General features: G+C 42.3%; 1 protein-coding gene across 1 annotated transcript in view; it reads right to left on the minus strand.

Moving 5' to 3' along the window:
• The window catches only part of FBXL7 (F-box and leucine rich repeat protein 7), a 176,351-nt gene extending 165,151 nt beyond the window's left edge, over positions 1 to 11,200 (minus strand). The window contains exon 1 of the mRNA XM_074545494.1: positions 10,539 to 11,200. Within this exon, the coding sequence (XP_074401595.1) occupies positions 10,539 to 10,575 (37 nt within the window). The 5' untranslated portion in view covers positions 10,576 to 11,200. The remainder of the gene's footprint in view (positions 1 to 10,538) is intronic.
• Between the last annotated feature and the right edge of the window lie 7,669 nt (positions 11,201 to 18,869).

Here is an 18,869-nt window from a genome sequence, read left to right on the forward strand (position 1 = left end):
CTGCCAGAAACAGCAACAAAAAAACAGAGCCAGATTCTACCACCACAACTCTTGGGAGTATTCTTCTTATTTCATCTGTTCTCTGCCAAGAGAAAGTGCAGTCATTGAGAAAGTGTGAGTTTCTTTATCCAGTAGAAAGGAAGACTTTTAGCATTAATAATATAAGGTAAAACTGAAAAACCAGACACAAGTTTACAGAGTACTGTTTAGAGATACTCAACTACTGCAACACAGCACTCACACTTGCCAGAACTTGCTACAGCTGAACTCTGTTGCTTCTGAAAGCCCAGTAGTAGCTTCTCTAAACATAACTAACCAGGAGAAGTACAGGAAGATGGAGCTAGGGAACATTTAACCAAACTGGACAGACACAAATCCATGAGACCTAATGGAGTGCACTGGCAATGGCTGTGTGATCAAAGTCACAGCAAGGTCACTCAATTACTGCAGGAAGGTCATGGCGACCAGGAGAGGTTCCTGAGAACTGGACAAAAGCAAAACACGCCCCTGTCTCTAGAACAGCTTGGAGGACAATCTAGGGAGCCACACACTGGTCAGCCTCACCTCAACCCAGGACAAGTGACAGAGCTTCCTGGAAAATATTTCCAAGCCAAGAAGGTGATGGGAAGACATTATCAGGGATTTATAAGTGGAAGTAAAGTTTGCCCAACCTGACAGACATCAATAAGGAAACAACTGGCACTAGGGGAGTACATGAGTGGTTTATTCTGACTTCAGCAAAGCTTCCCAACTTTGTTTTCCATAGCACCTTCATAGACAAATGGATGAAGCTAAGTCTAAGGGAACAATGAGACAAAACTGAAAACTGACTAATCCGCAAAAAGATAGGCCAGGCAGAAAGATACTCTGCGAGCTAGAACACTATACTCCGAAGAAGAAGGAATTCAGACAATCTCATCATTGTGTATAAATACCTGGAGAAGAGAGAAAGTGGAGTAAAGAACACAATCTCCTCAGTGAGAGCCAGTGAACAGACAAGAGGCAATAGTCACACATATACGAGCATTTCCATTTAAACATTAAAGCATTTTTTTCTTCTTCAAAAATCTGCAGGTGACGGAGCACTGGAACAGACTGCTCAGGGACATTGTAATATCTTCATGGGCATTGTAATATCTTCATCTTTGGAGGTGCTAAGAAATCCGATGGCACAATATTCTGTGCAACCTGCTCTACTTGGCTTAATTTTGAGCAGCAGGTTGGATTAGAGATCTCCAGAGGTGTCACTTCCAATCTCTGGATTTGTGTACTTCAGCCCCTACAGACATTAAAATATGCCCAAGAGTTGATTGGAAAGGCTGGAGTTGAAAGGCTGGAACGTAATATTACTGTCTGTACAGAACCCCACCAGCAGTCTAACAAATAATAAAAATTTGTCAAAACAATAAAAATTCCATCACTAGAGGCTCTGGAGTAAGAGCACCCATGTTCCGAAACCATGCTAAAAATAGATGAGGACCTTCAGGCTTGTTGGCTACAAAAGAGGACAGCCATACATGAATCTGAGGAGGAAGGTCAGCTGCTAGATATTCTTGACATAGAAGAGCATACAGTTAGCTTCAACTTGGTGGCTAATTGGAATTGAAATCCTGCTGCTACAAGGCTTTGCTTACACCTCTTTTAATATATCCTGAAGTTTCAAAAACTCTAAAAGCTCAACTTGTAATAGTACATCAACAATTTTCACCACATAATAAAGCAATAGCTTATTGTTTCCACAACCTTATTTTAAAAAAATTTATGCATGACCACACTTGGAATACTGCATCCAGTACAGGAGACCTTAGCACAGGAAAGACATGGACCTGTTGGAACATGTCCAGAGGAGGACCACAAAAATGATCAGGGTGCTGGAGAACATCTTCTATGAGGACAGGCTGAGAAAGGTGGGGCTGTTCAGCCCAGAGAAGAGAAGAATCCTGTCAGACCTTACTGCAACCTTTCAATACTTAAAAAGAGCTTATAAGATGGGGACAGACTTTCTAGTAGGCCTGTTGTGATAGCACAAGGGGTATTGGTTTTAAACCAAAATATTTAGACTAGATATGAAGAAAAATGATTTTACAGTGACAGTGGTGAAACAGTAGAATGGGTTGGTGGTTACCCCATCCCTGGAAACATAAATAGTCAGGTTGGAAGTTGCTGTGAGCAACCTGAAGCTCACTGCAGAGGGATTGAGCTAGATGACATTAATAAATTCCCTTCCAATCCAAACTACTGTACGATTCCCCATTGATGCCACAAGCAGTTTCCTTATAAAACGTCAAAGGCAAATGAAAAACTGGAAATAGAAATACATGTTACTGGGTACTATAGAAAAATCCCCAAAACATCAGTTGAGTACATCTGTTGGTGACCAGCTGTTGGCCTTGCTGTCTTGCACTCCAGTGATGAACAAGATCAAGTATTGCCATCATTTCACCAGAGACAAAATAAGACAGGAGCCACACGCACCACAAGAAACTCTCAAAGAAGTGCACTTTGTCTTCAACTGTTTCCACAATAGCATTATTATCTCTCAAGGACAGGATTTAAACAAAATACTCACCCTGATTAATTATTACACAATTTAAGAAAAATTTCCAAGTTTCTCTTCTCTGTGCAGCCACTTACACAGAAAGAGGATTTGTGCAATCCGGCAACAAAATAGTATCTGAGCCTTAAATGGATGGCATGCTTCTCCACTATGCATGCAGTCATGCAAGCAATAAAAGCTCAGGACTCCCCATGAGCTGACAAGACTGCACTTGTCATGTGACAACTAGACTTGACACAAATTCTATTTTTACTGTGAAACAAGGTTGTGTGACTTTTGATCAAAAGAGGTTCTTCCTAGTTAACCATCATTGATGTTATGCCAGTGGTTTTAGAGTCCTCTTTCTTTCCTTAAAAAAACAACCAAACAAAAAGACAGCCAACCTCATGATTGCTCCTTTTATAATAGCATCTGCAAATTTCATTTGGTTTTCTTTTAACAGGAGCAAAGAAGGAAATTGAAGAAGATAATTTTTAAAATAGATTCACTGAAAAGAGGATTAAAACACCTTCCTCCAAGCTGCTTGAAAAGACTTCAGTGTAGCATTACTGCAACTATTACACACATTTGTACACAAATTGCTCAGAAAGAAAAGTGCCACATGATTTCAGATGTTGCTTGACAAATTTATGTATTGCAGACAGGAGTTTCCTGATCCAAAACATGGGCATGAAAAAGAGCTTCCTGTTGCTCACTTTACTCCAAGGGTAAAAATCCCCAAGATACAACAATTTTTTTCCCCATTTACTTAAGGCAGAGATCACAAAAGTATATAGGCTGAAGAGACCTATTTTGCCAAAAAATTACTTTTGTTGAGTTTGGATACTGGCACAGAGTTGGAACCCTTTCCTGAAATATCTGCTCAGACATGGCCAACTCAAGCACAACATCAAGATGATAACACCTCATTTATGCTTCAGCTCCTTTAAGGTGGTCTCACACAAACCTGCTCTCAATGCCAGGTTGGTCCTAGAAGACACAAGTAGATTTGGAATTAAAATGAGAGGGACCAGACAAAACTAACACCTTTTTCCTCCCCAAGGCTAGCTACAACACTACGAGTTCTCAACCTAAATGGTACTTGAATAACAAAGTCCTGCAGCTTGCCCATCCAATCACAAGCTGCACATCTCTACACATAGAAAGTCTTGCATATTTATTCTTCTCATCAACAAGGAAGGGATTTTATTGGGAGCCCACCACCTGTTTTTCAGCTTTTGAAGGTCGCTACTCCTTAATGAAATAGTTGTCCTAATTTAGCAAAGCACATGTCCTGTATTAAAAAATAGGGCATAGCTAACTATGAAATGAAGAGCAGAAATAAACCACTTGTGCATTTCAGCCTTCAAATGTCATCCACTGCCTTCTGCCAATCACTTTCCTAACACAAACAAGACACACAAAGGAGCAAACCAATTCCTAGTTAGGAATTGTTCACAGAAGTAAGGAATCCAGAAGTGGCCAAAGGATTGAAACTGCCAGAAAATGAAGTTTGCCGAGGAGTATTTTGGTTTAGACTTAAAACTGCTCATCCAATTCTGAATACATGTTGATTTCTATTTTTTTTCCCCCCCTCACAAGGAATGATATAGTATCCACTTCAGTTTGGATTTTATGAAGTTCAGCTTGATAGAAGGATGTTCAAATTCAGTTTACAAAAGTTACTAAAGCAGTCTTGTCTCCTTCCATGCCTTTGGGGAGTGGGCAAAAGAAGGATGCAAGTCCTGGACTCCTACTACCTTAGCTGAGACAGGTCTACTGAAAGCTTTCCATGTCATGCATCCCCAGCTTCAAAGTTTATTCAGGCCTCTGACTGTCACCCAGTTAACTTTTGTTTTTAATTAAACATAAGAGCATGCAGTTAATCTTGCACCATGCAAAGCTACGAACCAAGTCAAAGACAACTCCTTAGAGTACAGTTAGTTAGCTGGTATCTATTAAAAAAAAAAAAATCCTCCCTTGTCCCAGAAGCATTTTATGAAAGAATAACAATTCATGAAATGACATGGATATTAGTCACTATGTTACTTTCTAAAAAGCTATTGATAAAATTAGCAACATTTACAAGCCTAAACCTCCCACAAATCTGTAGCTGTGTGAGTGTGTATAAACACATATTTGAACTACACACAGGCTGTTCATTTTTTTAGAAAAGAAAATTCTGTTTCATGAAAAACTGACAGCAGCAGAGCAGCTCACTTAAGTGCTCTATCCGACCCTCCTCCTGCCCCTGCCATGAGATCTAGACAACAACATGCAACATAAGCACTGAGCTTAGAGCAAATTTACTTTTTGGAGACAAACTGAGTAAACATAAAATACACACAATCATTTTGCATTGCTCAGTTGACAGTTACATAAAAAATGAACATCATAAGCAGCATTTTTGAAGATTACTTCTGGTTAAGAGCAGTTGGCCACTGTCAGACAGCAAATTCCATTTTAAAAAAACAACACTGCTTGAAGGACTGACATTCAGAATACTGCCATACTTCCAGTCTCAATTTTGTTGTTAAGAGGCAAGTCTCATCTCTCTGAAGGTAGGTGAGTGAAATTCAGCCACAGGAAAATGGAAGAACGGACACTGGACAAGTACGAAAAAGCAGAATACAATCACATAAATAAGTGCAACCCCAAAAAGCACTATTAAGGAGCACCCTAATGTTTAGGGTGGTCACATGGATGTTAAGGTTAAAAAAAACAAACAAACCCCACCAGAACAGTAAAGTAAGACAGCAGTGAGATATACTAAACTTCATTTTTAACAGGTCAAATAGTAATGTGTAAATGCAACTCAGACATCAAAACAAACTGAGAAAAAAAATGCACAGCCTATGAGCCTTTTAGCACCCAACTTGATGAGACTCTTCACTTGACTCTGGGAACCTCATGGGGTAGAAAATAGTCAATACCAGAAAGAAAAACTGCCCTTGCTTCTGAAGATGCAGTACACAGGGAAGATACCTCAGGGGTTGACACAATTTTGTAATTAAATAATGTAGTAAAAGCTACTTTATTGTCTTTCCCATCCCCTTACCCGCATTAAAATTTCCCACAAGGCTTCACAGATTCTAACCACCAATATAAATAATTGGTAAATGATTATGATTCAACTCTTTAACAAACTCTTTAAACAAAAGAGTGCAAAACTACCATGGTACACTGGTTTTTCGCAGCTGACATAAGCACTGCATGTGAAGTAAATCCAGCAACACTTTGTGAAGAAAAAAATCCTAACATATGGCAAAATCTATGAATGTCAGAGCTTTTGGATGAAAAAGATTTCCATACACAGCCTCAGGTGTGTCAGAACACCTGCCATCACTGAATGAGCAGAGATCTACTTCGAAACGAAAGGCAGCATTCACAATGAGTTAGTGTCCAACAGCACCCTCAAGAAAAAGGACAGGTCTGAAAGCCTGGCTCGGTAATGCAGACCTTGACCATGTTTTCCAGCTGAAGGGACAGATTTGAGAGGGTAACCTACTCCAAAATGAACACAGACTAACCCATTTCTCCACAGTTCTACGTGCTGGCAATTCCTGGGAAGTTTTGGCTACTGTATACCACACATCATAATTAACGCTGCCTTTGTAAAACCATGTTGTGCTTTCTAGCAACTGTATCTTATGACAAAGGTAGGTTTCTGTGCTGGTGCTTACTTGAGCAGAACACTGGGACATACACAGGAATTCTCCCTCCAAGCGGTTTGTAAATAGAAAACACCACAGATAAAAGTCCGAAGAAGGAACATTTCCAAACTAAGAACAGAGTGAAAGTTATTCCTAAAGTTTACATTAAAATCTTTCCACAGTAAATATTCAGATTCAAAAAGAAAAAGTTTATCAACAAGGCTTGTGGTTCAGAAAGGATGTTGATTTCCTTATCTAAGGCGCTGTTTCACCTATGTCTCCCACAGTTTCATCTATTTCTCCCCTGTCACCCTCTGTTCTCTACAGAACAAGGCTCCTGTGTTATATCCATTTTTTCATGATACATTTTAACTGATCAAGTGGAGCTCATTGTCACCAATCTTCTCTAGACCAGTTCATGGATGGAGAAACTGCAGGAGAGGCTCAAAGAAAGTTTTATCCACAACTGCAGGATTCTGGACAGTTGTTAAAAGAGTTGTTAAAAAGACATTCCTTCATCGGGTCTGAACATTGGTATTGTCAACATTTTGTACCATTATTTAGCTCCTCTCAAATTTGACTGGTTCTCAGGTCTCAGTTTAATGAAGAAGTCACTTGTGAAGAAGACATGTTGAAAAGTTATTTTGCAAAGCAGCAATTTCACCTTAATGCCACAGCTTCCTTTCATATGTAATAACACAGACTATTCCTCCAACTCAAATAACAAAGCCAATCCCCTTGTACTACAGGAGCAGTTTCAAAGTCCTTCCCTTGAGGATGAGAAGTTGCCTCAGGTGGTAAGAGGAACAGCACCCAGTTAACTTTTCCCCAAGGCTCCAAGCCAACAGCTGGGACTTTACCCATGACCATCAGCACCCACCCAGCCTCGTGCCCAGCACAGAAGGTTTTTCTGGGCAGAAACATTACAGAAACACTGCCAAGGTGTCTCCTCAACCTGGCAATAGTTAAAGGGCAACATCCTTCAATTCAGTCCCTTATCTGTTAGGATGAGGAGTGTCTTGTTTGGTCAGCTGCAACAGCATTACATTTTAAGGCATGTCCTTAAACAGAACACCTGACTTTTGACAGCTCCTACAACAAAAGGCTGCTCTGTCCACTATCAGACACAAGACTCCCTCTTAATTAAAAACTGAGCAAGTAGCTAAACAAATGAGAGAAAACAGAATGGTTTATCCCCATGGCAAGAAAGTGAAAGACAGCAGTAAGACTCTTGCTAAGGTCACTGATGATTTCCATCAGTTTATCTGTGTAGGCAAAAGCCCTACAAGTTCTGCTCCATGATAAAGTGTATTCTTGCTCCAGTGTTCTATGAGCATCAGCAGCACTGTTGAAACACAACTGCTGGAACACATTCAGAAAGATTCACCTCAAGCTTTAGCACTTCAGTCTGTATCTACTGCACATTACAACAAGCCTGAAATCTCAAGCTCCACATATTTTTCAGGTAAACAATTTCCAGGAGTAATCTGCGTTATACCAATTATTGTAAAAAATTCAAATGAAAATTAGAAATTTAACCTTGTATTTAATATTTTACATTTAAAAAGAGGTAAATTCCTGTAAACAAAGTTTTGTTACTATATTAATTTATCATCATTCCTTAAGTAAGTATTGTGTTCATATCCCAAAAATCATTACATGATTTTTCAAGTAAGCAATTTTATTTACATGTAAGCTTCATTCAGAGTAAGTTTTAGCTTTAGAAAATTAAGTAAATGGAAAACAAACACATTTAAAGGCACTGTCAATTACACACTGGACTCTATATACTGATTTAGACTCCTCAAACATGTAATTGTCCGGTGCATCTTAACATGACAATTGTAGCTCCCAATAAAATCGCATTCCATAAAGCCTTGGCCAACCAGATAAATAAAGGCAGTCCGGGGTAGTTTATGTGATCAGTCACAAACACTTAGCTGCCTGAGATTATTGCACACACAGCACAGATGTGAATTTCAAAAAAGGTTCCTTACTGGTAGTGTAACAATGTAGCAATCCATGTAACACCCAATTTCCTGGTCATAAAAGCTCTCTATTTTAGAAGCGGTATCTTGAGCAAGAGTTGTTCTTGCCCTAATGTATCTGTTCAACACTGAGATGAGAACCAATTTGGGCAAATTAATGAAGCTCTGCAGTTCCACAGCAGATAGGAAGGAAAGCTGCGTGGAAAAAACCCAACCATTTTAAAAATAATTTCCAGTTGTCTTCCTGAAATCCCACATAAGATATTAGCAAGCAGCAAATGGTAAAACAGCCTTCAAGAAGCTCAGCTAACAAAGGTACTTTTCTCCACTCTAAAAATGACATAGCATAGTGCAGCATCAGCCTACAAAGCCCAATAGGCTAAAAACTGTTGAGACTGAGGCTAAAAACATTGAGATGCCACTCAATGAACTTCCAAATGGATATTCAGGTTGCTTTTAAAGAAAATGTTGTTTCCTCCCCCACCTGGGAGCATAATCACATCCTACCAAAAGATAACTTTTTACAGCAATGAAGTGGTTCATTTGCCAAAGACACCAAAAGCCCTAGTAGTTTACAGGGCGAGAGGGGGGGAAAGCCTCCCTTTATCAGATTTAGATTTGTTCTCCTCTGTATCACTCAGGAAACAAAACTAGTATAAGAGCTTCTCCAAGTTTCTCAGTAACTGACAATGCATAGAAGTTACCAGGAAACATGATCTATGATGCACATCAATGATGTAGTTCTGGTCATGGGGCTTGGGGATTTTTTAAATCTATTTTAACTTTAAGCCACTATTCTATCTAATTTGCAAGACAGGTAATGGTCTGCACTGCAAAGATTCATTTGCCACAGGTAGTGTGCACTGCCAGGATCCAATCTCCACTCTGAATGGAGGAGAGACATGAACTAAGAACTCCCTGGTAGTACTAATCCTCCTCTTCCTCACAGAAGTGCCTATCAGGTACTTCTGGAACAGTTAATCTCCCCTTCACTGAGGGCGGCAAAAGACTCTATGTCAGTCAAATCTCTCCCCAAAAATTGTACATTTATTGAAGCACTCAGTCCTCTGAATTCACAAGAAAGATCAGGCATGCATCCACACCTTCTGGTCATTGAGGTAAACACCTCCCAGCAGCATGACCAGAAATATCAATGATGGCCCTTTCAACTCTGGTGAAAAACTAAGATTTCCCCTTGCAGAAGGAATCCAAAGAGGCTTTGATTGCAACTTCCAGGCTCACCCTATTTATGCAGGAGTTTTTCTAGTGATGGTATCAATTGACTGAAACCCCATGACAGGAAGAATATCTTCAGCTTAAAGCATCTGACTTCATCAACTCTTCAAACAGCAGAGCTCATTTGGCAATAAATGAAAGGAACTGCAGAATCTGCTCAATAAGTGGCGTCTTTCCCCTTTCCTTTACACAATCTCCATGCATATTTTGGATTCAAGAGGTGTATTCTTTGGCAGTTGCTGTCTGAACTCCCAAAGAATGGGGCAGACCACAAGATCATCTTCCTCTCTCCGCCTACAAACCCTCAAAAACCAAAAAACGGGGAGGTGGTGATCCTATACAGTCGCCCAATATGCCAAGGGCAAGGCATACATCCTACAGAGTTGCCTAAATACTTGGAGGGCAATTCATATAGAAGTCAGCTAGAAGTTAAAGAAAGCTTAAAACTAGCTGGCAGAAAGACAAACTTTCTGTACTTGCCATTGGTTTGCCTGACACCAGCTGACTGTTCCAGTAGTCCTTCACACCAGAAGCAAAGCAGCTGAAATTCATCCCTGATGCAGCTCCAGCGAGACTAATAGGTTTCCACAAGAACGAATCACGCCCTGTATATCTAAAACCAAGCCCACTGGTTTCACTGAAGCGAAATTGCAGGAGTACAATCTATGGATAACAGCTGGAGAACATTAACTCTCCCCCCAACCCTTGCCGGGGTTAATTTTTTTCTTTCTGTTCAGACAGGAAGCAGTCATATAGCATACTGCATAATATAAGGATCCTGGGATAGAAAGACGAGTAAAAAAAGGATTACAAAGAGCGTTCTACAACTTTTTAGCGAAGTTAACACTCTCCGTAACCCCCGAGTGCCTTCGAACAGTAAGCCGCGCCGCTGCCTCGACATCATGAGCTGAGACAGCACTTAAACTACATAGTTTAAACTTAGTGAAAAATAAAAAAAAATAATAAAAATAAAGCGTGTTTTTAAGGGGCGCAGCGGGAGACAGTGTGGCGGGTCCGGGCGGGAGCGGTCCCGGTGAGGAAGAGGAGGAGAGGTCTCCGCCGCGACGCCCCCCGCCCGGCCGGCAGGACCCCCAGCGCCCTCCTGCCGCCCCCAGCTCAGCTCACCCTCGCTGCCGTACTGCTTGCCATTGTTCGCGCCCATCCTGCCGCCTTCATGCTCGTGGCCGCTTTCCCACGCCGCCGCTCAGCATCTCTGCCGCGGGGCGGCCGCGGCTCGGACCGAGTGCAGCCCCGGGCAGCGCCTCCAAAAGTGTTCACGGCGACATGTCCAAAGCAGCCCTGCAACTTCCCCTGCTTCTTCGGCGGTGGCCGACACCCTCCCTTCCCCACCTCACAAAAAACAAAACAAAACAAAACAGCCAAACAAAAAAACCCCAACAACAACAACAAACTTTAAAGGAGAAAGAATAAAAAATGCGATGTATCGGTGCGCCCAGCCCGTCCTGGTTTCCAGCCGGGGTGTCCGGGCCAGGAAGGTGGCTCAGTTATAATCCACAAGCAGGACGGGCGGGACGGCCTCCGGGCGCTGGCTCCGCCGCCCCGCGGCTGCCGCTCGGCTCCTCCGATGCTTCAGCGCCGCTCCGCCTTCCTCCTCCTCCTCCTCCTCCTCCTCGCAGCCGTGCCGCTGCCGCCGCCTCCCCCAGGAGGCCGCCGCCAGCCACTTGTTGCCCGGGGCGGGAGGAAAGGGAGCCTCGGCCGCAGACTTTTGTTAGCGGCAGGCGCCTCCTCCCGGCGCCCAGCGCCGCCGGGCCGGACCGGGAAGGGAGGGAGGGGATGGCGATGGAGGGAGGATGGAGCCCCGAGCCGGCCCCGGCCCTTAAAGACACAGCGCCCGGCACCGGGGCTCCTCTGGCCGCTGTCCCACCAGAGCGGCCCGGCGGGGATGGCTGCGGGGGCTGCGGGCTGAGACCCGCCCAGTGCGGCCCTGCCCCGGTGTCCTCCCCAGGGCAGGACAGGGGCTCGGGGGTGCCGCGAAGGTGCCGAACGCAGAGACCCGAGCCCCTGCAGCTCAGCCGGGGGCTGACAGAAATCTCCGTGTGTAGGAGGAAGCCGCGCAGCAGGGACGCTTACTTCTCGTCCTCTCTGGCTGCTCCGGAGTTCGAGCTGTTTTCTCCTTGCAAATGGTATTCCTGCAGTCACTCAGCTCCAGGGAGTCACTGCCGGCCTTGCCGCCGCATTGAAAAAAAAAATATCAAACTGTTGAATATCTCCCAAATTTGTTCTTCAGGTATCCTGTAGGGATATATCTCATCCCTTGGGATGAGATTATTCTATTTAATTCAGCTATCTTAAAAAACAGTTTCTGCTTCTTTCACCCCAAAAGACAGACTCAGACCACTGGGATTGGCAGGGATGGTGGACATCCTTAACCGGGTAAGTGCCTTTCCCAAGTGCAGCCCACCCAAGAACGGCATCGGGATGCAAGGATTTCACTGCTCTACTGCATGAGAGCCCACACCACCTCTGCCGGGCAAAAGGGGCTGGACAAAAAGAGATGCTGTCAAATGGGAGTGAGGATATACTGCGTGTGACCAGGTTAATACAGAAACTGCCAGTCCCAAGAGGGTACTTGCCGTCAGTGGGCTACCTGAGAACATCAACTAAGTTTGCTCCACACAACTGTTACCCAGATCAAGTGGTGATCGGGTGTTACCAAAGGCTTTTTGGGAAAGAATCCGGTGCAAAAGAAGTGAGAAAGAAGGATGAAAACTTGTAATAGGTGGAGAGAGACACCAGAGCAGGCAGTCTTGGTTTGGTGCTGGTGTCTCACCTGTGCCTTGGCCCGATGGTGCTGGCTCTGTCTGGTGCCAGGTTGGGTGTAACAAGCAGGAACCCCCAACCCAGGTGTGCAGGGGTCTTGAGGCATGTCTGGCAGCACAGGGAGCAGCACAGGTACATGGAACTGTACCTGAAATGTGGTTACCAGGGTACCTGCAGGGCATGGGGGGCAACAGAGGGACCCACACTTCCAGAAGAGGAGTGTCAGCTTATAGCCCACACAGCCTGGGGAGTGGCATGCCCAAAGCAATGCATGTGTGAGACCAGGAGTTTTTAGGATTAGTTTCAAAGCTCTTTACTAACATTTTGCAAGTATCTGTGGTTGGTGTTTATGTGTTGTATTGCTGATACTGGCCCCAGCATAGAGCTCACTGATTGCTAGGTCAACATGTCCCTGTTAAAAAGACAAAACCACTTTAATTCTGATTTGATTAAAACCATGAGTTGAGCAGTTTTCCCTGCACCACACTATGATGTTATGTATGAAAAAGCCTGTCTTTCTAAACATATCACAACACCCACAAGATAATTACTGCACATACAGATAATTCTGAGCTAATTATATCTTTGTCAACTTATACAAATGGCATATGAAATGGCAGAGGCAAAAATATCAGCACTGTCAGGACTACAGAAAAGGTGTCTAAAACATTAAGTTTTAAGGATGGGTGCATTTATTTTATTTTTTTTTTATTAAGAGGTGGGCTAATTACCAGAAGCTGAAGTTGCCAGCGGCAAAGATGACTGACAAGTAATCAGGCAATGTTTTTGAGGCTCTAATCCCATCAGATACCCACCATTAACCTTCTTCTTGTAAAAAAGTTTTGATCCTGATTCAATACTGAACACTACAATACAATGCTACACACACCCTTCAATTCTCAAAAACCAGTGAAGGTCTAAGAAAACAGAGTGCCTTCTGGGGTCAGACTCATCAAGTGACCAAACTTGGTCCTTTGAAATAAAATATGAATCTGTCAAAAAATATAGGTTTCTGCAATCAAAGTTTAATGTCTAAAAACTCATATGAAACAAACTTAGAACTGTGCCAAAGCAGGAAGGCCTTGACACAAGTGTCTGCTTTTAGCATCCTCTTATTTCTTTTTGAGAGTTACCTGTTCAGGGGCAGGGCAGGGGACAGGGGGAGCAATCTGCCTTCTGTAAAAAGTTGTGGGGCAGTATCTGCTCAATATGAGCCCACAGGTTGCCAACAAACACACACATCCAAGTACTATTTTTCCTGCTGTGTGGCTTGTGGGGTTTGATAAATGTACCCCAAACACTTGTTAGGAACTCACCTAGGCAGAGTAGGAGGATAAAGAAAAAATTTAGGGCTTTCTGCAGCACAGCAGCCTACCTTTGTCACTGAAACCCTCACACCCAGCTGGGCTGTGGGCCAGCACACCCAGCCATACCATCCTCCCCACCAGGGCTGCAGGGCACTGCTAGTCCCCAGCTGTGGGACAGCACATGTAGGCTGAAAACAACACGTGTCCCTGCTCCATGTGCAGCACAGCTGTGCTTAATTCCAGCCTGAAATACAGCTATGATGGGAGCACCCACTGCAAACAACTCCTGAGGCAGCCTCAGCTCCTCATGTCACACCCTGTGCTCTGCACCCCGTGGCAGTGTGGGTCACAGGACCAGGAAGGCCCATGATCCCACTTCTAACTCCTAGAAAGCTCTGCAACCTTTATGGCATACGAAAGAGAAATTTCTCAGCCTTGTTAGAAACATCACACAGACCCAGGCACAGAGTGGTATGTAAATAATTTTACATCATTCAGAAATCATGAGTTCACTCCTTGAGAGCAAATACAGCAGTTTCCCTCCAAATTCAACATCAGATGCACCACAACTGAAATGACTCCCTTTGCCACCGGGTAATTTTGGTTATCAAAACCAGCATAGGCTGGTGCTTTGTGAGGCAGCAAGCTCAGCTGTTGAGGGAACCCTGTAAAGAATAAAGATATTAGACAGACCTGTTAACACTCTGTCAAGTTTATGATATAAATCCCAGGAATACTCCACCATGACCAGAACCAAAAGGGAAGAAAAACAAAAATAATAAAAAAAACAACACCCCAATAACAAAATAAAACAAAAAACAAACAAACAGACAAAACCAAAATGAAATACACAAGCAAACAAACAAAAAATACCCAGGGAAAAAAAAAAGTCTAATGAGGAAAGAAGGCCTTGGTATAGGAAATATGAACACAGTTTTCTGATGAAGGACTGAATATTGCTGCTGCACATTGTGTAACACTCCTATTGGAGAATGAGGTGGAGGATACAGGGACAAAGAGTAAAGTAGCAAACTAATTTTCTTATAAAGACATAAAACTCTCATCAGAAATGTATCTATCACAGATGATATGCTGACAGTGGGTAACTGTTTCATGCAAGGCATGGAGGACACTCAAACTTGAAGCTTCATCAGCCCAAAAACATCAACATGAGCAAAGTTGGGAAATGCTAGTTTGAAGAGGCTCTGCAAGTTCCAGCTAGGACTGAGTCATCTTACAGCCCTTCAGTATTTACCAAACACTGGGTTCATTGTGGGATTCACTCTGGCACTCTGGGAGGCCTATTATGTTCAGACATATGGTTTGGGTCTTAGTCCTTTACAATGCCTGCACATGAGACTGAAGATATTTTCTTTCAACAATTTCAGAGATGTTTCACTCATTCTTGGCAAAATTTGGTAGTAGGTTTTTTTTCCTTTTTTTTCTCCTTGTCTTCCATACCTTGTACATTGTGATTATTCAGCTTGAACTACATAGTTTATTTATATGTAAATACAATGAACAGGTAGGAGTCTCTTGGCTGTGACTGAGTTAAGCTGTCTAAACCATATAATACAGTTTCTATGTGAAACTGTTTACAATAACCCTTTTAGACACTTCCAACTTCAAAATGGTGCCAAGAATCTGAAAGCACATCAGTTCTGCCATCTTTTCAATGATCCAAAGGAGATACAGTGCTTTCTGTAAGGACGAGGACAACTCTTGGGGGTTTTGTCTCTTAATCCAAGCAGCACACACCCAGTTCAGAGATGATGAGATGGAGTACTATCAAATGCTGGTTTTGCAAGACAGAAAGATTTGTTGTTCCATATAAGATATATCTTCCTATGCTTTCCTTGTTCATAGGAGACATCAATGCATTTTTCTTAGACTCGTATCCTATCCCAGCAAGAGGAGTTTAGAAATTACTGGAGCTGAGGTAAAATAAGAAAGCTATGGGCCAAAATGTTTCTATTTGGATGTGTTGCTACAATAATTTCTCAGAATGTTTGTATTACATCTGTATCCATTATGGCCCTCCCTCTGTGGTACATTACATGTCTCATGATGCACCACTTTTCTATTTCATGAACAAAACCACAGCAATTTTTGAAGAAGTAGCCAAATAAAGGGTTCTGGACAAAGAAAATAAAATTTTAAAAATTGAAAGCAGCAGAACTATTTCCAAAAGGTATCGTCAAAGCAATTCCAGGGCTAAATAATTTGGCTTTGAAATTTTTGCTACAGTTTTTTCAGTACGATTTTTTTCCTTCAGTTTTAGTCTAAGCTTTCCTTTTTGAAAGAAAGGATGAACAAATATCAAAAACTTCCAGCTACTTCCAAGTGACCTTATGTCAAAGTTAAATTTAAAAGCCATTTGTATTTCAGGTCTTAAAATTCCAGCAGCAAATGTAAGATTAGTTTCCTATTTGGTTAAAAAAGCTTTGATTTTTCCTACCTGCCTTTCCTTTCCTTCCTTGACATTTTAAGTATTTCATTTCACAATCTGAATTTAAATAAAATGTTAAAAAATTCAGTATCCTTTTAATGACAGCAGAAGCCAAGTGATATTTTTTAAATTAAGTCTACTTTTACATCACCATGTTCATAGGGCTGCATATATTTTGTGATTGCTTCATGATAATATCTGTGTTGACTGCTTTTGGGCATTGTAAAGGGAAAAAGAATCCAAAAGAAATTTGACTAATATGTTGCTGGCAACTTAAAACCATTATCAAAAGCATATTGTTTCATTAGCTAGAAAATGATCCATTAATGCTATGTACCTCCTAAAGAAAGAAAAATCTTGATTATGTCCATCATTACAGACAAAAGCTATGGCCTCATTTCCCTGTGACCTGAAAGTATGTGCCATTTCCTCATTATTATCATTATGAGTGACTTGATTTACATGGCTAAAAAGCTGCAGGACCTAAGGATATCTCAGATTGAGTTTGATGGGGCAGCTTTTAGTAGAGCCTGTTCTCCTGGCTGAGAACTCTCTTAGCATCCACTTGCATGAGGTCAGGCTGCTCCAGCCAAGTAAAGGCTCTGCTCCCACAATGACTTCAATAGGCCTGGTTGAAATGCACTAAATTAAGGTGGTGCTCTAGTTCTAGGACATTTTGGATAATGTGAGTTTATGTTCTGATAGGTTTGTCTGATGGGATTGCAGATCAGATGAAGTACAGGCCATTCTATCAAATAAAGATCCAGCTTTATATTAAACTTCTTTCAGAACTTCAACTAATTCAAGTCTTTAAAAGGTTTTAACCAACATGAGATTTTAAGACATTTTTGCTGATTTTTTTCAGTTTTATAGGAGAAACTCCTCACTCATATGTGATTTTTCCTTCTTCCAACAACAAAAGCAATAAATAAATTTCAGACTGTGTTGAACATGTTTTACATTACATGTAAAATCTGTTGAAAAGAATAGTGAGTTTGAAAAGCCAAGTTCCTAAGTCTCAAGTGTTAGAAAACACAGGAATGAAGACTGTGTAGAGCTCCAGAACAACCATCCTGAATTCCCCCACCTTGTCCGCGGTACACCTTCCACCACAGACAAACCTGAGGCCTTCAGCCAACACTGCAAAACCACTTCAGTACCAGGAGCACTTTGCAATTATGTAAATGGTGGCATTTTAATGCACAGGCACAATGAGACATAGTAGGACTGTATAAGCAAAATTAATTCTGGCATTTCACAACTAATGTCTGACCTTGCAATTTTAAATTAGAGGTTTTCCTTGGATTTAAAAAACAGTGTTGGCTGGTGCATTCTCCAAAAACTGAACAAAGAGTGAACTTAAGATGCATTGCCTCATTGCATCGACATCTCTAGCAATGATTTTCAGGGTTGGAAGCCTGAACTCTGCTAAATAGGATGCTGTTAGTTGGACTAAGAGAAGTAATGATGGAAACATAAGACTTTCCAAGCACCATGGTTGTGTCTATGCTTCTCCTCAGAAAGAAGTCATGGTCTTCTTTCCTGGTGTGGCCAGGTTTCCTTCCAGTCACAGACAGAGCAGGGTGAGGGTTGTGCCCAGGTTGTTCATAGTAGACCTTCACACTGTGGACACTCCCTACACAGGGATGTGGACAGACTCTGGAAACCTCTCTCTGTTCAGAAACAGCCTGCAGGAATCAACACTGGGGAAAGACAAAGCGTTTTTTCAATGCTGTGTATCTTCTCAAGAAGCAGCAGATGTTGCAGGATCACAGGGTGCTGGACAAAGGATGCTGCATTAGACCAAGCTTCTTCTGAGCATTGCATCTCCATAAGTGCTGTTTCTTCTCCTTTGAGCACTACCTCACAAACAGTCAAACTCCACATGCACACCAAATCCTCATTTCACATCCTTTCTTCCTCTCTGTCTAGTTGTAGTCTCAGCTTCTCATGCCCCATATATGCCAGACTCAACAAAGCTTCCTCTCACCCTTTGGCCTTCCCTCCCTTCATCCTGCCTCTACTGTCTTACCTCCCAAGTTCTTTCACCAACTCAACTCTTGCATTTACACAGATTTTTTTTCTCTGCAGCACTTCTCTCCACTAATTCCTTCTATATTCAAGTCTTTGTGAGCATTCCTGGAACCAATTTTCTTCTGGTCTCTCACCACTGCTGCTGCCATTCCATTCTTCTGCCTCAATTCCATTCTTCTGCTTCAGTTCCATTCTTCTGCCTCAGACTGATGTTAATGCAAAACATTCTAAGAAAATCCAAAGTGGCTCTTTAATTGTTCAGCCCTGATGAGCTCCCTCCCAGTTCTTTCTTCTTTTCCTAAGAATAGGCAGTGAAATTTAGCCATGTGAAAGGGAATTTCACCAAGTTCCAATCAAAAGATTTTATTGTATTTCAGACATCATACCTGAGTTGTCGAGCCTGCAGCCAAAATGACTCCTTTTCCCTTGGTGGTGTCATTCCCTGCACAGCGCACCTGGATTTCCTTCCAAGCTTGGATTGACTTTCAGTGAAGTATTCACAGACAGGTTTGTACAAGATTTAGTGAGGGAAAAAAAGTCTCTCTGCTGACCCTAGATCTCCTCACAGGCCTGGCAGAATCATATCTTGCCCAGTCACTGGATCACTCCACTCACAGATGGAGCTGAACTAGGTTTCTTCCGAGGCAGCTTGCACCCACTGAGAACAAGCTGTGTGTGCCTTCTCCCAAAGGCAAAGCCAGCAAATGGTGACTCTGTTGTCACTAACACTAATCCCACTGTCAGCACATCCTGCACTCTTAACCAAGAACCAGAACTTGGTTTGTAAACAGCAGTGTGCTATGCTGAAAAAAACAGGAGCATGAAGAAGAATGCTCAAGAAGCTCTTTCAGTGCTGCAGGCTGAACTACTGTGCCATAGTGAAGG

The sequence above is a fragment of the Zonotrichia albicollis genome, chromosome 1 (genome assembly GCF_047830755.1).
Source record: "Zonotrichia albicollis isolate bZonAlb1 chromosome 1, bZonAlb1.hap1, whole genome shotgun sequence".
Lineage (NCBI taxonomy): Eukaryota > Metazoa > Chordata > Aves > Passeriformes > Passerellidae > Zonotrichia > Zonotrichia albicollis.